The 24,146-nt window shown below is 45.3% G+C and overlaps 1 protein-coding gene across 1 annotated transcript; it reads right to left on the bottom strand.

The window, feature by feature from the left end:
• Positions 1-23,474, bottom strand: cfap61 (cilia and flagella associated protein 61). Its single transcript, XM_062411469.1, has 24 exons — positions 23,329-23,474; positions 21,991-22,141; positions 21,724-21,800; positions 21,504-21,571; positions 21,306-21,426; positions 20,466-20,589; positions 19,522-19,719; positions 19,182-19,270; positions 18,393-18,432; positions 18,039-18,175; positions 17,692-17,818; positions 17,151-17,228; positions 16,701-16,907; positions 15,716-15,844; positions 13,269-13,396; positions 8,391-8,483; positions 7,775-7,943; positions 7,420-7,594; positions 4,706-4,998; positions 3,636-3,963; positions 2,875-2,957; positions 2,317-2,528; positions 528-621; positions 1-450 (listed from the first exon to the last, which is right to left on the bottom strand). Exons 1-24 carry the CDS (start codon positions 23,472-23,474, stop codon positions 313-315), a joined length of 3,405 nt encoding a protein of 1,134 aa, XP_062267453.1. The 3' UTR covers positions 1-312.
• Positions 23,475-24,146: the final 672 nt, after the last annotated feature.

Here is a 24,146-nt window from a genome sequence, read left to right on the forward strand (position 1 = left end):
TATTTTTTAATGGAGGTAAAACATGGATCTTTGGAAAAAGGAGGAATTCATTTAGTCTCTAAATTCTTAACATTCAAGGGAAAAACATCCAAAGATTTTATTAAATATGAAAGTTTCAGTGACTCATCAGAAGATTCTGTGACATCACTGGACTGGAACAGGAAATATGTTCAGCTCCCTGGAAACTAACGATAGTCATTTCTATTCTCCCTCTTCCGATGCTAAAGACATGAAGTTACTGTTTGAGAGTCTTCTGTAGTTGTGCGACAGTGTGTGTCTGTTTCAGTCACGTCTGTGTTGTGAGTTGTGTTGTCACAGTTGTCCTGAGCAGGCGAACATGGGCAGCAGGTTTTCATTGTAGCTCAGATATTTCACTGCTCCGCTCCTCAGAGCCGCTCGACTCTCGACTTCGTTGATCCCGTCTTCACTCATCACACTCGACTCGTCGTCCTGCAGAGAACAGGAAGTGGTCACTTTGTTTCTCATTTTCCTTCCACAGGTTTAATATTAAATCTTTGAGGACAAACCGTCAGAGTCTGCGAGGCGATCGTCTGAAGCTCCAGCTCGAAGTCCGAGAACCGGTCGTGATAAACGGCCAAACACCAGCTCTGCCTGAAGAAGCTGCAGAACCACACAGACACAAACACAGACACAATCACAAACACAATCACAAACACAGACACAAACACAAACACAATCACAAACACAGACACAATCACAACCACAAACACAATCACAAACACAATCACAAACACAAACACAAACACAGACACAAACACAAACACAATCACAAACACAATCACAAACACAATCACAGACACAGACACAGAAACAAACACAAACACAATCACAGACACAATCACAAACACAATCACAAACACAATCACAAACACAGACACAAACACAATCACAGACACAATCACAAACACAATCACAGACACAAACACAGACACAAACACAAACACAAACACAAACACATTCAACTGGTAGAATCCATCACATCAGTGTTTAACAAACGCACTTTCATTTTATGTAAAAGGTTTCTATGAAACTTTTCCTCATTGGGACCCAGCTTTGCAGATTCACCCTCAAAACAACTGTTGTTTCATTGTGTATGTGTGACAACTCCCCCCCCCCCCCCAGCTCAGTGCCCCAAGCTTCTCCATCAGATTTAATATTTGGCATCATTTCATTGACATTCTTCAAATATTTCACAATAAAAGCAGACACAAGGGTGAAGTCAGAAGAGAGAAACTGAAGGTCTAATCTTCTTCTCTCTAATCTTCTGCAGCTCAAACTCCGACGATCCGTCGATGTGTCATTTTCACTCGTATTATTTCTGTATTAATATCCGGGTGAAGGTCTCATAACTTCCTCCACCACAAGAGGAAATACCTTCCGTCATAATCTGGGTGAACTGAGCCTTTAAATAACAGCTAAGAATCAGGGAACCCCTGCCCAACACACACACACAGACACACACACGCGTCCCACAAGCCGCACTAAGTGTGTGTGCTGATGACCCCCAGCCGCCACACGGTCAATCGATTATTCTAACGGCTCGTGATGCGCTGGCAGCCTCCACAATGACTTTACGAGTCAGCTGAGCGAGTGGTGTAAGTGAGGAGTCGGCCGCGGCGGCGGGGGGGGGGGGGGGGGGGGGGGGCGGCTTTGTCTCGCCCTCCACTGGCCACAAAGACAGATTGGCGAGCTGCATAAACAGATTAGGAGGCGGGGGACAATAGACGTCCATGTCTGGGGGTCATTTGTGTTGGAACCTCAGAAGCAGGTCACCCGCTGTTTGACAAACACACACGCATACACACACACACTCTGCAAAGTCACACCAGCACACACACACACACATACACAGCATGAGGACAAAGAAACTGGACCTAAGTCTCTGTCCCTCTCTGCTGTCCACTCTGCTCATGTGTTGATGTGTGAGTTCATCAGTCGGCGGACACACAACCCACTTCCTGTCTCTGCTTCAGAAAGTGTCTCTTTGTTTCTAACTTGTTCAGAAGTAAGTTGTGAAAACAGATATGAACACGTCTTTGGAAGAGAAAACAAAAGACCAACAGGTCAGTGGTTGTCCCCTGTTAACACTGGTTTATAGAAAGACGTCCACTTTGACCTTTGACCTGTTGTGAACCATGTTCCTGTGCAATGGGAGATTAATAACAGAGATTTGAAATCAGAGCTCCGTGACTCTGATCCAGGATCTGCGACAGGCTGAGACAGAAGCTTCCTTTAAATCCCTTTTATCGTAGAGCGTCACCCGACTTGACTTCTTCTGGTGTGTGGTGGTCTCACCTGTACAGGTCAGGGATCAGGCTCTGGTGGTAGCGGCTCAACATCTGGCCCAGCAGCTGCTGGTGTTTCCCATACAGGCTCAGGTAATTGGAGACGGGGAGGGGCTTCAGAGAGAAGCAGGTGATGGTCTCCACCAGCTCCAAGCAGTCGAGGTGCAAACAGAAGTAATCCCCCGTCTCCACTCGACCGGTCACGATCCCTCTGTCCTCCAGCTTCACACGGGGAAACACACAGGGAGAGAACCTGGTGATTTATCAGAGCTGAACATGATAATAAAACTAAACTGTCATTTTGTTCTACTGGTTTCATCCAGCCTCGAGGAAGAGGAGGTCACATTGAACCAAACCAATCCCTTCTGAGTGACGCGTCCCCCCCTCCTCAGTGGAAACATGAGCAGAAATCTTTTGACTAAACAAAATGTGAAAATCCTCTCGACTTTCTTCTGATGACTTTATGAAGCCCACTGACCACGTGGGAACCTTAAACACAGTTTGGGGCGTTTGGCTTCAGGAGACTAACTGAGGAGAAGGAGGCAGAAGAGGAGCAGTGGAGTCGTACGTGTGGAGCAGGAGGATCCGTCAGGTTGGAGGCGGCTGGTTTGGTAAAGTGCAGGTAGTTGAATCCTCCCGGCAGCTTCCCACCTGACGAGAGGGAAACACAAAGGTCAACACGTGGCATGAGTTTGTGCTATTTTTCTACAAACTACAACCGAACTAATACCCAGAAAAATGAGGCTAAAAGACACTGGAAGAGAAAATCTGAAATCCAGAATACTTCAGCCAAAGAGGAGAAAACAAAGATTCTTAGTTCGGACGTGAACGAGCAACACAACCGGGCAGCAGCAGAGAAGTGATAGAACAGATTTCAGTGTTAGCTTCCACCCACAGAGGAAAACGGAGCCAAGCCAATGAGCTCCTCAGTGAAATGGAAATGCAGCTCCGCCTGAACATTGAAAAGTTCATGTGTTCCACGTGTGTGAGGCCGAGTGGCTGTTGTGTCTGTGGAACCTGTGGAGCGGCCTTGGTCACTGTGAATACACGGCATTGTCCCGCCCCGCCGCGGTTCAAGTGCCCGTCATAATAACATCGGCAGTGGGGGGGGGGGGGGGGGGACGTTTCACAAAAGCATAATGAAAAAATACTGGCGGCAGGAATTCCCTCAGATGATGACAGAAGACAACGATGTGGACGGAGGGGAGGACGAGGAGATAAACTGATGAACCCTGAACCAACATGAAGATTCTAGACTTGATTGTAAAACTCATCAACTCATTTCCTCGAATGCGTCAATGAAAACCAGCCCAGCAGCAGATAACACACCTTGAATCACGGCCTGTCTGTACAGCGGCACCAGATGATCCAGGTCCGAGGGGAGCTCCTCCTCTGGCTCCTGCGTGGGGTCGACCAGCAGCAGCAGCATGGCCGCCAGCTCCTGGCCCACCTCCTTGGAGTTGAAGCTGGCGTGCGACCACTCGTCTGAGTAGTAGCACCGGGAGAACTTGGTGACGGGTCCGGCTCCGCAGATGTCCGGGTCGCTGGTGAGGAACGAGGAACTTATGACGAGTCGGCGGTCGAAGACCAGGAAGGAGCTGCTGATGCTCCTGAAGGCGTCGCAGTCCACTGCTTTGTTGGAAAGATTGATGAAGACCTGAAAGAGGAAGAGTATCATCATCAGGGTTAAAAAGGAACAATTTGGGTCAATTCACAAATTCACAAAGATGATATTTTGGCAGGTTCCTCTTAACGTCCTCATTATAGTAGTTGTCCTTATTTCCTTATGGCTCTAAATTTGACTTTGAATGCATCTGTGTCTCTTTCTGTCTTTTCACTTCTGACCTTTATCTGTTTTACGCTCATTGTCATGAAACTTAAGATTCCCATTTGTCAAATGTATTTCTGTTTCTTAATCGAGCCGATGAAACTAGGGAAGTTTAAATTATTAGTTAAGTTTAAAAGCCTCTGGAGTTTGTACTAAATGTTTCTCATCATAACACACTGCATGCGTCCTTGAGGCCTCACAAATGTGTTGAATATATTTTCCGTCCACATTTTCTTTGTGTAATATTTTGGGACTTGCACCATCTCATGGTATAAACAGTTCTTCGACAGATAACACAACAGCGTCTCACAACACAACCAGACAACAATTCTCTCTCAAACAATGCAAATGGGAAAAACACCAAAACCATTGTGTGTTTGACAAACATTCTGTTTCCAGGAGGAAAATTAACACCGAACCAACATCTGCTGGTGAATTCAGCTCGTCCAGCTCGTCCAACTTGGCTGAGACGCCTCCATTGTCTGGAGACCTGGTTCTTTTGTAAGAAAATGTACTGGTTGGTTGAAGATTGAGTTGGTCCAGTGGATTTGAAAGCTTAGCAGAGACTTACACCACACTGCAGACGGAGCGGCTCGGTGCCGGTGGCGAACGACACCGATGTGAGTGGGTCTGGGTTCTCTCCGTCGTTCATCTGGGCCAGCAGGCAGTTCCTGTGGACCTGGACTCCGGCCTCCTCTGTGGCCGTCCCCACAGCTCTCTCCACGGCCGGGTCCCTGAAGCAGGGGACGTCCGGCTCAGCAGGCGGGAGGACCACGTGGATACGAGCTCCTCGGACACCGAGGCTGAGCAGAGTCTCCACCGTGGTGTAGACGTCCATATTGTTTCCATACACGACGGCATTATCTGGACAAACATGAGAAAGTAGCAGTGTAATATTTACATGATGTTTCAAAGCATCTTCAACACAAGAGAATCTGAAACGTAATGAAGATCAATTCTTAAGAGAAACGAACCCTTTGGGAAAAACAAGCTAATTTCATGTTAAATAATTTGTATTAATTTCTCTCAGTTTTCACAGCTTCTTGTAGAAACAACAGATGTTTATCTTAAAATATAATTTCACAACACAAAGCTCCACATTAAGAGAATCTGACCTTGAGATACGCTGTTTGGCAAAAGAGACATTTTCTCCAAAGAGACATGATGTAAATCATTTCTCTTTTCAATCCAAACATTTTCCATTTATGAATATTTGAAACATTTTACAAGGACGGAAAAATCTGCACATGTTTTGAAAGCATAACGACAGAGTTTATGTACTCATCTTGTTTACATTCAATTAATAAGCACAGAGCCCGCAGCATTAATGCTCTTATTCTGAAGGTCTGCGAGACCAACAACACACTGTGATTTAATATGAGTACAATGTGTACAGTGAGATTGTGTTGGTTAATGTTTCAACACAGGTTTATCCATAGTTCATGTTTTCTTGTGAAAATAAAAATGTTGTGTTATACAAAAAAAAAGTAAGAATTAAGAAGAGGGAACAAAAACCAGTGTATTAAAAACACATGACCCGTCTGTGTCTGTGTCTCTGTCTGTGTCTCTGTCTCTGTCTGTGTCTCTGTCTCTGTCTCTGTCTCTGTCTGTGTCTGTGTCTGTGTCTCTGTCTCTGTCTCTGTCTCTGTCTGTGTCTGTGTCTGTGTCTCTGTCTCTGTCTCTGTCTCTGTCTGTGTCTGTGTCTCTGTCTCTGTCTCTGTCTGTGTCTGTGTCTGTGTCTGTGTCTGTGTCTCTGTCTGTGTCTCTGTCTCTGTCTGTGTCTCTGTCTGTGTCTCTGTCTGTGTCTCTGTCTCTGTCTCTGTCTGTGTCTCTGTGTCTGTCTGTGTCTGTGTCTGTGTCTGTGTCTCTGTCTCTGTCTGTGTCTGTGTCTCTGTCTGTGTCTCTGTCTGTGTCTGTGTCTCTGTCTGTGTCTGTGTCTCTGTCTCTGTGTCTGTCTATGTCTCTGTCTCTGTGTCTCTGTCTCTGTCTCTGTCTGTGTCTGTGTCTGTGTCTGTGTCTGTGTCTCTGTCTCTGTCTCTGTCTGTGTCTGTGTCTGTGTCTGTGTCTCTGTCTCTGTGTCTCTGTCTCTGTCTCTGTCTCTGTCTCTGTCTGTGTCTCTGTCTGTGTCTGTGTCTCTGTCTCTGTCTCTGTCTCTGTCTGTGTCTCTGTCTCTGTCTGTGTCTGTGTCTCTGTCTCTGTCTCTGTCTGTGTCTGTGTCTGTGTCTGTGTCTCTGTCTCTGTCTCTGTCTGTGTCTCTGTCTCTGTCTGTGTCTCTGTCTCTCTGTCTGTGTCTCTGTCTGTGTCTGTGTCTGTGTCTGTGTCTGTGTCTCTGTCTGTGTCTGTGTCTGTGTCTCTGTCTCTGTCTGTGTCTCTGTCTCTGTCTCTGTCTGTGTCTGTGTCTGTGTCTGTGTCTCTGTCTCTGTCCGTGGTGCTGAACCAGAGAAGCATCTACACATCTCACACTTCAAAGCTTAAAGGAATATTTGATGCCGTAACACAAACACGATCGACTTTGAACGGTTTCAAAGAATGTCTGAATTGATCATTTTAAATCACTTTTCTCTCAACATGAAAAGCGATGAGCACATAATGTGGATTAATGCTCTACTGGAAATGTTCCTAAACAAAAAGCAACATTTCCTTCTGCTTCTAAAAAACTACACTGAGCAAATGTTCTAAGGAAATTATTATTTATCATTTTTTAAGAGTCACGTCTTCAGTAGAAACTACGGAGCCACAGGAGAGAAGTCAAACACATTGTTTATTTATTTTTGTTGATAATAAATAAATTTGTTGTCAGTAAGAATGATATCCTTGAAATTTGGTGTCGAGACAGAACCGCTTTAGTCTAATGCTAAAATTAACATACACGTCCCGTTTCCTTGTGTTATTAGAATATGGAAATAAACAGGGTATCTGCTGGAGTCTGCCACTGCAATTTGCATTTATTAATGGCGTTCCTTTATGACTGGGATTGGACTAATTAGTATGAATAAAAGCTTCACTCTACATCGCTGCACAGTTCCTTCAGAGAGCAGATTCATGTTGTGTATTTTCTGCTGCTCTGAGAAGCCGACTCCCAGAAAGTGATATGATAACACAACATGGAGGGAAGAGGACGAGCTGATTCACAGAGATGAAAGATTCAGCTTCAGCTAATTAGCTGCTAATTATATCAGGGGCACTTCAGCTCCGAATGGCTGAGTAATGACATACTACTACAGATTGATATTAGGTTCTGTGTGTGTGTGTGTGTGTGTGTGTGTGGAGGAGGTATTCACTTACCCTCCAGGTCTACAAAGTTGGCACAGAGCCATCGGCGAGCAGCCGCACAGTCGTGGAGGTCGTTGAGGGTGAAGAGGTTGGAGGGAACCGGCCCGGTGTACCTGCGGCAAGCGGCCTGGTTCTGCAGCTCGGTGCTGACGGGCCGGTTCAGATCCACACCAATGGGACAGGGCACCTACAGCATCATGTGGTATAAAACAGTGACGTCACCAAAGTCATCCAAAGTGATTTACACACAACTCCCTGTTCCGATAACATACTAATAACATTTTACCAGGTTATAGAATTCGTGGACACTTCATAAATCTAGACCAACATGAGACGCTGTGTTGTAATAGATGTGGAGGGAGCTCACCTGGTACTGCAGCCCCGTGCAGAGGACGAGGTGGTCGTACGGAACCTTCTCACCTCCAGACACCAGCACGTGTTTGGACTTCCTGTTGATGGCCACCATCTTGTCAGTCACCACGCAGACGCAGGAGTGCAGAGGGAGCTGGGCCAAGTCCCGGCTGCTGTACGCGTGACTGCAGGACACAGGACAGACGATGAGACACTTCCTGCTGCAACACCTCCTTTCTAACCTGTTAGCATATTAGCATGCTGCTATCTGCACAGTCTGTGTCCGAGCTTCTAACGAGCTCGTGAAACATTCACCACCGAGTCAGATTAAAGAAATCTGTCCTTTCCCTTTCTAAGTGACGTTTGCAGTTAAATATATTTATTTTATATATGATTATCTGGTTTTCTATAGAATATAAAAGGCATTTGTACACAAATGTGCAGTTTCTTATTAATTATGGTGAAAACAAGGGAACCACGTGCAATGTCTCATCATTATCGGATCATATGGAAAAAGTAAATTAACGAGCAGTTGTGAATAATTGAGTTTGGTTTTTATCCTGCTCCTGTGTTCAGATGCCAGAACAATATTTGTTTCCGTCCCCATGTGACTCGTTGTTCCGGTGACTCACCTCGTGGACAGAAACCCGACGTCCTCGTGGTCGTAGTCTCCGGGGAGACCGTGTGTTGAGATGAGGGTCAGGTTGTTGAACCTCAGGTGAGGGCTACGAGACAACACAACACAACACAACACAACACGGCATGAGAGGCTCTTCACACAATACAGGGAATATACACATGGACCAGTGGGAGGAATGTGTTCCGGGGGAAGGTCAACTCTAAATCCTGCATCGACTGAATTCCTCATTCAGGAGAAACCTACAGGAAGCCCGAACTGTCAATGACGAATCGATAAACTCTCAACTTTCCTTCATGTGCCAGGATTGGCTGCTTTCATACATAAACTCTGCAACATGTTTAGCTCGAGTACTAAATATGAGCATCGAACATGAAAGTAAATACAAAGCAGTAACCTGGAGGATCAGATGTCTCTTCATCAAGCTGTGAGGACGTCTTGTTTAAGGAATCAGTGTTTGCTGATATGAAAACTAATTTGACAGAAGAACCGATGCAAAAAAAGAGTTTTCTTACTTTGAATTTAATGTATTTGGTTTTATTCTTTTTTTAATTTAATTTATAATCATATTTATATTGATTATCTCTTAAATTTCAATCCTTCATTGTGTTTGTTGACGCCTGGACTTTGTAGATATGTTTTCTGTTCTGATGATCAAAGCACGACGTGAAGTTCAATGACGAAGAGTTTTCGTTTCAATAAAACTCAACTGCGACGAACGAACATAACATTTGGGAATTCACACATTTTCCTTTCTGGTGAAATCCTGGAGCCTACATTACCCACAATGCAACTCAACTGCCCACAGGTCATTTGAAGATTTGCTTCATCCATCTTAAACTTCTCCAGCTGACCCATGTTCCCCGGCTCGGATGTTTGTCCCCAGTTAAAAACACCATCTGTTGTGATGCAGAGGACGTCCGGGACATTTCACATCTGATAAGAGCAGCAGAGTGAGAACCACAGTGTCCAGCTCGTGTCTCTGCTTCCTGCTAATCAACGTCCAGCAGCACAACACAGCAGCAGACACCACAATGCTGCTGCACTGATTACACACACACACACACACACACACAGGTGTAATATGACTGGACACTGTGGGGGAGACTTGAGACTTGCCAACGATCTGAATGACTTTTATTGTAGATTCGATAGACCCTCTCAAACCCCCCCCGCATCTATCACACCTCTTCTCCCCAGCCTGGACAAAGACACTAGCCCCCCCCACAAAATGGCCCCAGACTGCCCCATCACCTCCATCCCCCCCTTCACACCTCTCTCAATTCAGGAGAGAGATGTAAATAAGCTCCTGAAGAAACTGAACCCCCGCAAGGCAGCTGGACCAGACGCTGTCTCCCCCTCTACACTGAGGCACTGTGCGGATCAGCTTTCTCCATTGTTCACGGACATTTTCAACACCTCACTGGCTGAATGTGTTGTACCCGCCTGCCTGAAAACATCCACCATCATCCCCGTTCCCAAGAAGCAGAGGATCACAGGCCTTAATGACTACAGACCAGTCGCCCTGACCTCTGTAGTAATGAAGACCTTCGAGCGACTCGTGCTGACCCACCTCAAAACTATAACCAACCACCTCCTCGACCCGCTGCAGTTTGCCTACAGAGCCAACAGGTCCGTAGACGATGCAGTCAACATGGGACTCCACTTCATCCTCCAGCACCTCGACTCCCCCAGCACCTACGCCAGGATCTTGTTTGTGGACTTCAGCTCCGCATTCAACACCATCTCTCCAGCTCTTCTCCGGGACAAGCTGACCCAGCTGAGCGTGCCTGACCCCACCTGCAGGTGGATCACCAACTTCCTGACCGACAGGAAGCAGCGCGTGAGGCTGGGGAAGCTTGTCTCTGACACCCGGACCATCAGCACTGGAGCCCCTCAAGGTTGTGTGCTCTCTCCTCTCCTCTTCTCCCTCTACACCAACAACTGCACCTCCAGCCATCCCTCTGTCAAACTCCTGAAGTTTGCCGACGACACCACCCTTATTGGATTAATTTCCAATGGGGACGAGGCCGCCTACAGAGAGGAAGTTAACAGCCTGGCTTCCTGGTGCAGCCAGAACCACCTGGAGCTGAACGCTTCAAAAACTGTAGAGATGGTGGCAGACTTCAGGAGGAGCCCAGCCCAAACCGCCCCCCTCACCATGTGCGACTCCCCAGTTAAAACAGTGGAGTCATTCAGATTCCTGGGGACGATCATAGCACAGGACCTGAGGTGGACGGAGAACATCACCTCCATCACCAAGAAGGCCCAGCAGAGGATGTTCTTCCTGCGGCAACTGAGGAAATTCAGCATGCCGCGGAAAGTGATGGTTGAGTTCTACACAGCCATCATTGAGTCCATCCTCACCTCATCCATCACCGTTTGGTTCGCTGCCTCCACTGCCAAGGACAAGGGCAGACTGCAGCGGATCATTCGGTCAGCTGAGAAGGTCATCGGCTGTGACCTGCCGGCTCTCCTAGACCTGTTCCACTCCAGGACCAGAAAGAGAGCAGGCAAGATCATCGCTGATCCTTCCCATCCCGGTCACCACCTGTTCCAGAGACTTCCATCTGGGAAAAGGTTCCGGGCCGTCAGGACTAAAACCTCGCGTCACCTGAACAGCTTTTTCCCCATGGCAGTGGGGCTCACAAACAAGCCCCCCCCATCACACTGACTCTGCTGACCCCCCACCCTCGCACATAATTTATTTATAACACTACATTATTGGCACTACCACCAATCTTTGCACCTTAAAACCGCACACAACACATTTACTGTATATATTATTTTTTCGATATTGTTGTTTTTTATATTGATGTTTATATTGCTCTATATTGTTGTTTTTATATTGTTGTTTGTAAAGTGCACCAACCACACCAAGGCAATTTCCTGTATGTGAAAATATACAAGGCAATAAAAAGAATTCTGATTCTGATTCTGATTCTGACAGGAATATGTCAGATTGGAGACTTAACAGTTCAACTCCATTACTGTAAACTGGAATTGTCTGTTATTTCTGGGGAAAGTACTTTATGATATAATATCACATATTCAGATCAATCTTCCACCCTCGCAGTTATAAACACGTTTAAGTTTCACATTAGAGTCAAACAGTTTTTCATTAGTGGTTCATGTTTTCATAATTGAGATATTGTGTACAGCAGCTAATGATGGACTGAGTCGGTTCGTTAATCACTTTGTTTTCTGTTGACTCTTCTCTTCCTTAAAGTCGGATTATTTATTCACTTGTAAAGAAATATTAAATCTGTAGATGTGTGTTTTAATTGTTTGAAGGGAGGTAAATTCAAAACGATTTGTCCTGGTTCATTCCTCAGGTTTGTCATCAGTGGTTTTCAGTCAAGCTTCCTCGTGAATCGGAGCCCGGAGGTGGATTTGTGAAGCGGTGCTGAGGCATTAGGACAGTTATTGGCGTCTGGATTTGTTCTGTTATCAGCCGGTGACAGGCGGCGCCTCGACCCTGCAGCCTGACCCGGCGAGCGGAGGGCCGAGCCGCCGCAGAGCTCTTTATCTGTCTGACCCCGTCCCAGTCTGTAATGGAGTTGGGGGGGGGCTGGATTCATTGAACACATGGAAAGCTGTGTCAGGGTGGGGGTTGAGGGGGTGGGATGTTTGGGCAGGGCTGATAAGAGGGGGGGGGGGGGGGGGGGTACTGACCCATCATTCACCCTCTGGATGTGCCTCTGCCTCGCCCTCAGTGCAGCGGACACTAACTGTCTCATTAGTCAACTCATTAGCAGCAAACACAGATCACTGCTGCAGATCCCTGACGGGGAGACGGTGGAGTGGGCTAATTAAAGGGGCCAGCGCTGGCCCTGCTGAATGCCAGGGCCTCAGACAGCTGGGGGCACTGGGCACCGGGGGCCGTGCCAGCATCAGCCAGCGAGATCTAAACAACAAGCCCGGTTGCCTGGCAGCTATCACCGGGTTCCGAACCAGCAGCCCGGCGCTTCCTATTAAATGCTCCGGCATTTAATAGGAAGTTAATCTCACAAAGCGAGGATGAAGGCAAACAAGTAAGACGCTCGACCCGGAGTCAAGTGACATTTCCAGAGATTGGATTCCTGAAATGAAGACGATAAAGAAATGAAAGAGGAGCTTTCCGGTGGCTGCAGGGTTCCTGTGAAGACGCTTCAGGATCTCTGATCAACACGATCATGTGAACACTTTTCATTATGACCATCTGTCCATTATCCCTCCTGAACCGGCTCAGCGCTCTTCATGGGAGAGTCCTCTGTGTTTCTAAACCCGGTGCGTTGACTGGCTCTTGGAGATAAGGTGTTTGTTACCTGCCTGTGTTAAAGACTCAGTGTTGGTTCTGCTGGTATGAAGTGTTTTGGTTGTGTGTCTAATATTATTTTGGTTCTGTTGCAGGATGTGCATCTCCATATCTCCTCCCTCCTCTCTGTCACTCCTGGTTCCTATAACACCTTTAAAAACGGCTCCTGAATTTGTCATATCATCGGTAATTTCCTAAAACAGTCATTGTGTTTTTAGTTGCTGGGAGGAACAGGTGCTCTTGTCGGGGTCTAGTTTCAGCAGATTAATCTACATCTGGTGCTCTGGTGAAGATCTGGGGCAGCAGGAGGGCGTCTGGGGGATTGAGTCAAACTAAACTGCAGCAGGTTGTGTGTGTTTGGACAATGGAACTCAGGAACAACAGATAAATCAGATTACGCTTGATACACACGACACACTCAGTTGTTGGATTAATTAATTAATTGCAGATTGGTTTCTGAGCGAATGGTGAGGCTGTGGTTTGTCGTGGATGAAACCTGTGTGTCACCGCAGCTACTGAATCAACAGCAGGTCGGTAATCTTCTCATGGAGAGAAATGACACAGAGGCAAACTCACCACAGGCAAAGCACCTCGAGGAAAGACAAACCCGTGTCCGACGCCCCCACCACCACTATCCGGGCGTTGATGGTGACCTTTGGCTCCATGGTTAACTTTCTGCTGATGAGGCAGAGAGCGAACGGCGCCTGAGAGAGAAACACAAAGACGACGTCAGAATATCTGGTTTGACTTCAGTCTGCAGGACGTCTCAGGAACCAGTTTTCCAAATCTGTGCCGAACTCAATGTTTGAAATCCCCGGAGCCGTAATCGTACAGAATCTGGTTTTCAGTGTTTGCGTCCTGGACTTTGTTTTGAGAGCCAGACGAAGACGTAGCGGCACTCAACCTCAGGTCACTCTGTCTCCTGGTATCAGGATGAATTCAAGAAACATGGCAGCATCTCCTGAGCTACGCTCCCGACCTGAGACAGGGTCACAGCTGTTTTCATCATTAAGCTGCTCTCTATTATTAATGAAATACATTTATTCCCATTGTTGTGCTCGGTCATCCTGCTTCAGCAAAAAAAAAACTACTGGAAGAGGTGGAGAGCACCAGCAGCTTCAGTCTAATGAGATGTAGACGCAGGGGTCATGTGACCTGACAGTTAAGGAACACTTGTACACAACAATTACAAAAGAGCCCCGCAGGAGTTACTGGAACACAGCGTTCCAATTTACAGATTCTTCCAGCACCAAACATCTCTGGGCCTCGCCCGGCGCTGTGAGGAAGCCGATCGATCCATCATCATGTGTGATGACGCAGAATGCCCCACAATGCACCTTGCCTTGGTCCAAGCGTCAACATCTGCCACAGAGAGATGTTCTGAGGGTTTGAGTTCAACTATGACAATAGAATAAAGAAACAAAGATGTAAACACTGGTTTTAACAATAACAGATTTCTTATAAAATTGAAATTCAAAGCCTGTAACAACTCTCCATGGAGGAACTCGCAATTCTATACTTTGTGTTTTCACCAACATCCTCCTGCCACTCAGGTTTAAACGTTAAATATAATATTCAGTTGTGGATGAATTTAGAAACTCATCAATCTGTTCCCACAGGCAAAGAAGAAACTGGACCACAGCTAGTGACACCAGTGAGACCACTGCTGCTCATATTCAGGTTGATCATTTCACTTTGTGTATTGACTTGAAATGTTTGCGTTCATAAATAAACCTATAAAAACAAACTATAGGAATTAAACACTGAAAAGCATCATGTGTCTCCTTTAAACAAAACTCTATATGATTCGATTTGTAATCGTGTGTCTTGCAGATGCTACATTCGGACATTTATGAAACATGTAAAAAGACTGTGTGTGTTCCTGCAGGTCCGTTTCATAAACTGCCTCCATGCTTCCACCTGAGCTCTGCAGGAAGGAATCAGATAAACTCATCCATCTCATCAGCCTGTGAGTTAGAGCAGGTGCAGCAGCTCTCATGCTGGAGAAGCTTCACCTTTACACACAATGACCGCAGCCATGTTTAATACCACGCTGTATTGACAGAGAGCGAACAGGTGCTTTGAATCAGATTAATCTCTCCCAGGACGACATCAGGAGACAAAGCTCTTATCTGCACGGCCGCCTGGGAATCACAGCTGCCACGTTACCAAGGCAAAGGGGGCGGACTGGGTTTGATGGAGTGAAATGAACGCGAGTGTGCACGGAGCAACGGCGTGCACGTGGTAAATATTTGAAGTAGAGGACATTAAAATAAATCACAGCCACACTGAGACCAGGACACGCGGCTGGTGCTTCAATAGAAACGATGCAGCGACGGAATTATCACCTGTTGCTTTAGCAGAGGAAGAAAACGTGTCTCAGTGAATCTGCAGCATCGACATGGGGATGAACAAACTGAGGCTCTACCAACCAAAAGGAAAACGTGCACGTACACGACCGCTTTCTACAAATGTCAGACTCTTTAAAGACCATAAAGAATGAAGCTTATGTCACTTCCTCATATTGAAGCTAAGGGGAAGTTGCAGAGTAGAGAATGAGCTTTAACTCTGAAACTCTTCAACCTGACAGTAAACTGAAAACTGAACCTCCTGGTGGAGGAACAATCTGTTTCCACATCCGAGGATGTTTTTAATAATGTTTCTCAGATTAAAAGTGGAATCTGAGCCAAAAGGACAGAGTTGTTTAGGGATCGGATATTTATGATTCAGAGCTAAATTAAAACGTGGATGTAGTGAACTCAAATGTTTCATTAGGACTGTTGGGACTTGGTGGAGGTATGAACTCTGCTGGAGGACATTCTAAGTTTGCAATGATGCAGTTTCACACATTTAAAATGTCTAATGTCTCCAAGTGTGAAAGACGCCGCTCAGATGGGACACTGAGCTTTTCCCTTGAAACAGCTCCATCTAGTGGTCACATCCACACCCTGCTGTGCTCCCTCTCATCTAATTTCCACTCCCTGGCAGGCTGCTCGCCACCAGCCAGCTGCTGCTGAGCCCACCTGCTCCTCTGTGATCCGCCTGGACGGGGCGTTGATGCCAAGCTCCTCCAGCGGGTAGATGATCTGGCGTCGTGGGCGGACGGGAACCGCACAGTCGAGGACACTGTCCAGATGGTGGACGCAGGAATTCTGAGAGCAGAGTAAGAGGGCTCGGTGTCAGTGAGCTCAGAGACAGAAAATCCCCTCAGAGGTTAAACAGCAGCAGTGACGGGGCTCGAGAGGCAAAGTGATAATGAGCTCCGGTGAAAAGGTTAGATGATGCAAGGGTTACACCACTGATAGGAGCTGATTGGACTGGAAACCACTGCCCGAGCCAGTCCTCTGCTCATCCTCTATATTCCATTTGCAAATCATCATCTCTCAGCCTGCAGCTTGTTGTGATGGGTAATTAGCAGAGGAAGTGGAGGCCTCTACACGTTGAGGAAATGTCTTATAATGGTGTGGAGAGGTGGAGCTGGCAGCACCGTCAGCACCTGCTAACCTGAGCCCGGGGGGGGGGGGGGCGCAGAGTGCTGAGGGCCACGTGCTGCAAACAGTGACACGCTACAGAGCTGGAACATTTTTACATTTAAAAACAAATCCACCAAATCTAAACTGCAGAATAAGAAGAGTTTGACCTGCAGTGTCTGAGCGGCTTTAGAGTCGTTATCCTGGTTTATCACAGGAAATTCAGACTATTTTTATAACTTGATTGCTATTCAGTAATAATCAAATTGTTATCAGTGTAACATTAACCTTAAAAGATTTAATTTGTTGTCTCAAAGACTTGTCTGCTCAAATTCAATTCAACGGTTATCAGGTCCGTTTCCTGAAATGAAAACACTTTCTGGGTTGAACTGAAACTTATCTAATATGTATAAGGGGCGGACATGTTTTGCAGTGTCTGGACTGAGGCTCATTACACTAGAGACAATCAGCACCAGGCTGGAAAGGGCCTGGTGCTGCTGAAGGGCCAGTGAGGACCTGAGGGCCCCTGTGCACAGACCTGCTGGCTGTGGGCTGGGGGGTAGAGTCGGTGGTACAGGCAGGATCTGTGAGACAGACGCAGGACGTCTTTGAACAAGTGTTTGGTGAAGTGCTGGAAGGACGGCTTGAGGACAACGTGGCGAATCCGAGCGTGCTCCTCGTGGCGGTGGTGGCTGAAGTAGATGAAGTTCTCGATGTTGTAGTGGGCGCGGATGAACTCGATGTCCTGAAAGAGAGAATCATGTTCGTTATGAGGATTCATTCTGATCGAGAAACATTTCCAGGATAAAGATTTGTTTTTTATATTAAAAAAAAAAAATACGAAAAATATTTATTGAAACTTGTGAGCTATGGGCCAAAATGGAATTCATTAACATTTGGAGAGGTTTCTATTACAATAGTATTTCTTCATACATGAAGAGAAGTATATATAAAAGTGTGAGGATGTGGACCAGAGAACTGCACGTACCGGTTCGTCTCTGATGATCACGACCCCCACGACCTCCACGTCCACCTGAGCCACGAAGGCCTGCAGCTGCAGCCCGTCCTGAAACAAGCAGAACAAGATCCATGTGGAAATGAACACGTGTTGAGCTGAATGCACGTCCTGAGTTCAGGCCCAGGCCGAGTGCAGAACCATGAACACACGTGAAGCGGCTCATCCTCATCTGAGGAGTGATTATCAGTGTTGGAGCTGCAGCAGCGACAGCTGGGGTGTCAGTCAGGGAGGAGAAGCCGCTCAACTGAATTCTCACCAATCTGTTCGCTGGCACACGTGTGATATTCCAAGACAATCATGATCCCAGCTCCACTCACACGGTCCAAAACAATCATCTTAAAGTTAAAGGGAGAAACATTTGAATATCAACCCTGACACTTTCTCTACTAACAGTTTAACAGTTTATATCTTTATATATTAAGCCAAATTAGCTGGTTAATCAATAAACTCCATATGGATGACAGATGAAAGCAAGTTAAAAAGTAAGAACATTAGAAACACGTTGACTGACCGGGTCAGCGCGGCTCTCGTAGAAACAGTCCAGGTCCTCCAGCAGGGACTCGCTCAGCGGCAGACCCTGGACCAGAGCAGAGACAGCAGGTCGGTCTGCAGGCACAGCCGCTCGCACCCCCACAGGCCTGAGAACAGCCACAGCATTAACACCGAGGAACAGTGGCCTGGGAAGATGCTGCATGTGCATTACAAGTGGCCGAGGGAAGTTAAATATATAAATACAGGCGACTGAAGGAATGAGGCCGACATGAACAGAGACAGGAGGAAAGAACCAGGGCAGAAACGGTGACAGGTTTATTCAGAACAAACAGAAACGTTAAGACTCAAACATAAAGGACGACCCACCTCAGCCCCACGCGGGGGAACACGTAGAGCTCGTGAACCAACGAGCTGTTGGCACGTGGCGCCACCCGGAGGAAGCTCTGCAGCAGAGGACACTCAGCGGAGAGAGACGGAACCGTGAAGACGCAGAAATCCAGAAGCTGTCAGACACAAGATAATCAACGGTTCACGAATGAAGGTCATTTTCTAAATGATTCCAAGGAAATCCTAATGTGTAAAGGAATCCAGTTTTTTTACCTGATTATTATTATTATTATTATTATTAACATTGCTGAGGTATAATAGAGATTATGGAATAATGATGTGACTCAAACAAAGACCCACCAGGCCGTGTCTCATACGTGTAAAGATACTCACAGGGAACAGTTTGAACACATATGGAATTAAGTCCACCGATCTGGAAAAGAAGGAGGAGAGGGTGGTGTTAAAACATGTTTGTGTGCCAGTGGGAGAATCAGAGCCAGACTGGTGATCACTGTGGTGGAACCAGTGGACGAGCAATCTGCCCGGCGCTTCCAGCTCCACCTCTCGCCTTCAGCTCGCTGTCGCTTTAAGTGCGACTCTCATTAATAACATGCTCACTCTCGGCAGGGAGCGAATCGACTCCATATTCAGTAACAGCTGGGAGGCAAGGCGGCGTGGGGGGGGGGGGCTCAGCAGGAGCCAACTAACAGTCACTCTCTGCTTTCACACAGCACATGACTGACGCAACGCTGGACGGCTGCCACCGGCACGCAGGGAAAAACTTTTGAAAAAAGAATTAAAAATTGATCCCTGTAGCTGTCAGATCCATTAACAGGCTTTTGAACAATGAAGCATTTTGTTTTACTAAAGAAGAAGGCAAAAATATTCATGTTAAAAAGATTATTCATACATTTTAATATCAATCGCATTTGTTAATACAATATTTGAATGATTCATTATAATGCTTACTAACTTTATAAATATCAATTTTATATAATTTAATATTTTGACATGGATAACATATAGTTTCACTGTTACCAGTTGTCAGTCACTAGTATTTGTAATTAAAACAAATCAGCAGTGCATTGAGTCAGTGTCTGATTATCCATGTTCGGTTCTCTAACTGTAGAGAACTGAAAGCATTTTCTATGTACCTGATATTATTGATTATTGAAATGTTACCTCATTTCATATTTCTTGTCCATGATGAAGAGCTGGATACAGAACGCGTTGGGTTTCTGTGAAAACTCTTCTCCAGCTGAATGTGTTCCCTTAAACCAGAGCGACGGGAAAAGAGAAATATACAAATTAATAATTATAGAAATACAGAATTAGAGTCGGTTTATATGAATGAATAAACTTAGGAGAAATGAGTAGAAGTACACAAACATACACATAGAAATACAAATGTAAACAGATTTAAATATGAATAAAGTACAGAAAACTGTCATCACCAAATCATACAATTTATGGTACGATGGTAAATGTCTGTCTTTCACAGACATGAGATGTTTCCTCTCACCTGTTGTGAGGTGGTGGTGTGTGTTTGTCTCGGTTCCTGGTCGGCTGGTCCAGGGTCAGTCGAGGCAGCAGCTTCATCCGGTTCAGTTTGTTGAGGTTTGTACAAACCGTTGAAGTCACTGAGATCGAAGCCGTCGCGCAGCTTCTTCAAATCGACTTCAGCCGTGACACTGATGAACCCGACGGTGACGCCATCGATCTGTGGAGCAGACAAAGCACAGGATCTTGTGTTTCTGCTTTATGGCAATAAACATCAGAAGACCTCAGAATTCTGGATGAGAAGCACAACCTTTGTCAGAAGTTAAAATCTTTTGAAAAAGATCACGAGATTCAACAGAGATCCTTTCATGTAAAAATGTTTTAGAAAATAATTTATGATAAATGTTGAGAGAGTTTAAATATGTGGATCTGCATTTACAACAAGCCGATAAACCGAGTTTGGACAGAAATCCTGACACATGAAGCACAAAATAAAAAAAAAAAAAAAATAAATAAAAAATGTTTCTAAAACAGAAAGTATGTCCTCGCCCTGCGTGAACAGATCGCCCCCCCGGGCCTCGTCACACTGTCTGTTCTCTGACTGACGAACACTTCCAGACAAAAAGCCCAAAATGCTTCAGATGTGTGGACACAATATGTTCAGTGAGAGCATGTCTTGGCCAGGTATCAGCTCGTATCTGCCATATGCTGCCATGAACACATGCTGTCCCGACTGAGGGGGGGGGGGAGGTCTGTCGCCTCCCGGACCCCAGCCGGGGTTCTGACAGTCAAAGCATCAGAGATCTGCCATCACATCATTTTCAGGTCAGAAGAGTGGATCAGCAACGACAAATCTTTTACATGACTACACAAAGAAGACATGAGGAACTGTAGTTTTGTTTTTACTTAAAAAAAACTATTGAGCTGAGATCAGACAACATCAAGAGTCTCAAATCAGGAACCAACCTCACAAACAGCTGAGTGGTTCTCTTCATTCTGAGCCTCAATGAGTTCGGCCAGGACGTACGGCTGATCGAACCACTTGTAGTGCTGTTCAAATATGTGCATGATGTCGTCATGATCCACCTCCCTGTGATACACAAGAGAAAGATCAATTTATTCTGTGAGAGGAATCGATGGTGCTGGGCCCGAGGGAGAAAGAGATTCATTCATTCAATGGTCTCAAACATGAATGCAATGTTAATCTGGCCAGTTCCTGACCATAAGAAATGTGTGATAATATGAGTTTCTTTACCTGAAAGTACACAAAGGTTTTGTGCATTCAAAGTTGACTGAGCAGCCTCATGTGGTGATTAGTTCTTTTGGGATCCTGGTCCAAAACTCTTTACACCATATCCACCAAACTCTTTATTGTTTAAGTTTCTAAGATGAATATTGGAGATAAATCTTCCTTTTTAAAATCACTTCCAAGTCTTTTTAACCGATCTATTCTTGATGCTGCAACAGTCAGTTCTTCTCACAGGAGGTCGTTCACCAGTTGAATAGATCTCACGTTCAGGATGAGGAGTGGGAGTGAACGAGCAAACATTCACCATATTCACAGTCACTCACCCATCAAAGAAAAGTCTCACTTTCACATTAGCTATTAGTTATTATAAAATAGATGCAAATCACACATTCTGAATATTGTGCATCATGGTCACTGTTACCTCCAACCTTCTCCTTAGACATGGGTCTAGTTTGAGTTAAAGCTAGTTTGATTTGGGAGCATGGCCATTGGAAGGCAGATGTTCACACCTTCCCCTCTGTGTTTAAACTTTAGAGGGAGGAATCATCTGGAGTCACCTGGCAGGGCGGACATGGAGTCTGGGACAGTGCTGCCGTCGGTGGCAGATCGATGCCAGGCACCGTGGCCCCGGGTCCGTCCGGCTCGGCAGCGCCTCAAACGTGTCCTTCAGCGCCGGCTCTGCACAAACAGTCAAGAGGTTGAGTCTCGTGAAATTCAGGTTAGAACTTAGAAATGAATCTGAGGCCGCTCCTTACCTATATCAGTGATGTTTGGGGTGACCAGGCAGATGTGCTCGAGCTCAGTGATGGCATTAAACACAGCCCTGTAGAAAGATGCATTACAAGGGAAGTTAGTAGACCATGTATTAATAGTTCATCTAGAGTCATGTGGTGGCTTCAGACCAAAACACCCAGTATTCATGTCACTGGACGGGCTCTTCTCTACTTTGAAGAGGTAAAGTTTATCCTGTCATACCTCATTATCTCCTTCACACTTGCTGTCGAGAAGTTGCGCTGAGCCACGAAGAGGTGAAGGAAGAGCGTGTTGTGAGGCTGCAGACAGAATGAGAACAGCAAACTTCATCAGATGACCCAAGAAACTAAATCAAGTCATGTGTTGTGATGGTAGGAAAGTGGTATTAAACACCAGCCAGATTAGGACAGTTGAGGCACAAAGTGATAAGAGCAGCTCTACATCAGCAGATCTTTTCAGTTTTTGTCTGGATCCATGAATCAAACTGACCGTGCAGTTTTCAGTACTGAAGTGTTTCTGCAGGAAACATTCCCAGTGAGCTTGATCCACCAGATCTCCAGCAGGGTGATCCAGGAAGGAGGCGTGGGCCAAGATGTCGTCTTTGTCGTTTGTCAGGGTCACAGCCAGGTTTGCTTTTTCTCTGGGAGGGACAAGAGAGCAGATGAGACAACAGATGACTGTGACATTGAAAATAAGATTTAGTAATAAGAACAATCCTTACAAATTCAATAGGGCCTATCACTGGAGGTGCTCGGGTCCTAACTAAATGATTTAACTACCTCCTAACTACCTCTACCTAAAAACGACTTTATAAGAAAGCACAAACCTATTTATTTTCTAACAAGACGATAACCTCAAACATAAAAGTGAGTCGAGACTCTCTCCACGCTGGACACAAACATGGAGCTTCAGGTGGAATCCAGAAGTGACCACCACAACACCCCGGTCAGATGTTCCTCAAGAAGGTTTCACCACATTATCAACCACATCCATAAATGTACAGTGCTGAAAACCAAAACTACATTTTTTGTGTGTTTTTAAAAGGGAATCAGAGTACTAAATATGTTCCTGAAAGTTGTAAAAACTTTTAAACTTGGCACCACAATTAATATACTGATATCATTTTTAATATACACTATCATTTGTTTCATAATTATATCTGTTTACTATAATTTTGTCTCATGAGTTCACAGTGAAGCCGAGGAGAAGTAACTGATACTGCATAACTTCATTCCTCTTATTGTCTCTTATATCAGGTTACTAAACTCATTTAAAATTATTTTTAGATGCTAACACATGTAACAAATGTCTATTTATAATCAAATTATTCACGTATTAATGCTTTTTATTTTACCTCGTTAATCTTTATTGTTGATGTCCTTCACTGACCTCTTGTTTAGTTGGTTTGTTGACCTTTGCTTTTTGACACGTATCATATTGGATATTGTTTGTGTGATCGTGAACTGAATAAACTGCAAATAAAGTTAAACCATGGGATCAATAAAGTTTTCGAAATTTCAATCTGAATATATATTACAATCAGTTTGCATTTGTTCATGTGAAACTTTCTTTAGGTTGCACTAGTTTTTATGTGCTTTATGTGGTTTGCAATTTTTTTTATTTATAAAGTTTGTTTAAAACAAAATTTCTAAATCCAATCCCTCCATAGCCTGAATCTTATTTTAATGATAAATGGTTATTGTCATGAATTACTCAGGTGATGTGACTGACAATAGGTTTGACCGCGCTTCAGTCTGCTAACACTCAGAGAAGCTAACGAAGCTTCACATTAAAGATATTGGTAAAGAAAAGGTTTGTTTCTCTTACAGCAGTTGAATAATATTCACTCTTCCAGGGAACGTCAGAGCTCCGGAGCTGATGAGGCTGTCGATCCCCTGAGCGTCCGCAGATTCACTTCTCCTCACGGCCACGGCCTCCACCTCCCCCCCGCAGTCTGAAGTGATGGTCCTCATCTTCACAGGAAAGGGTTAAAAGATAGAAAATAAAGATTAAATGTTTTGTGCACTGCTGGAATGATACGCACTTAAATTTCTGTGTCCATCACGCAATGCCAAACCACACCCACTTATCCTGCATTACAGTCCAAGTCTTCTAGTGCAGACCACATGGGGAAGAATTGAATGTAAATCGATTCAAGTTGTAAAACGAGGCTAACTTTCTGTTACCAGCAGGTGGCACTATCCCTACAAACAGACTAATAGATCTGCCCAGGTCGAAGCTCTGGTGAAGCGTGAGCAACCTGGGCTCGATCGGACAATGCACAGCGGAGTTACAACATCTTCATCTTCACGCTGATCAGTAGGTGGCGCTATGACCCTGACTTCATTTTGAGAAATGGAGCTGTTCAGGCCTGGACTCTGAACATGTGACAGAAGTTTGGTGCTGATAGGAAAATGCATAGTGGAGTTATGGTAAAGGATCCACCTCTGCTGCTCTCGGAGAATAACGTCTAAATAAAAGTAGAGAAAAAATGGCCACTAGGTTCAAAATGGCCGACTTCCTGTTTGGTCTAGAATATCCGTCCAATAGTTTTTTGGTCGTAATGAAAGGACAGAAAAAAACAAGTTTGACATAGTCGTGGTTAATGGCCGAGGAGGAATCAATCACGGTGTAAGACGTGCCTA

The sequence above is a fragment of the Platichthys flesus genome, chromosome 18 (assembly GCF_949316205.1).
Source record: "Platichthys flesus chromosome 18, fPlaFle2.1, whole genome shotgun sequence".
NCBI lineage: Eukaryota > Metazoa > Chordata > Actinopteri > Pleuronectiformes > Pleuronectidae > Platichthys > Platichthys flesus.

Bases quoted from the DNA above. Each gene is read 5' to 3' on its own strand.
- cfap61 (XM_062411469.1), bottom strand. From the start codon at position 23,474: ATGAGGACCATCACTTCAGACTGCGGGGGGGAGGTGGAGGCCGTGGCC. The intron at 20,590-21,305 runs GTGACTCCAGAT...TGTGTATCACAG, and splicing joins CTCCATGTCCGCCCTGCCAG to GGAGGTGGATCATGACGACA. The intron at 622-2,316 runs GTGAGACCACCA...GTGGTTCTGCAG, and splicing joins CTGATCCCTGACCTGTACAG to CTTCTTCAGGCAGAGCTGGT.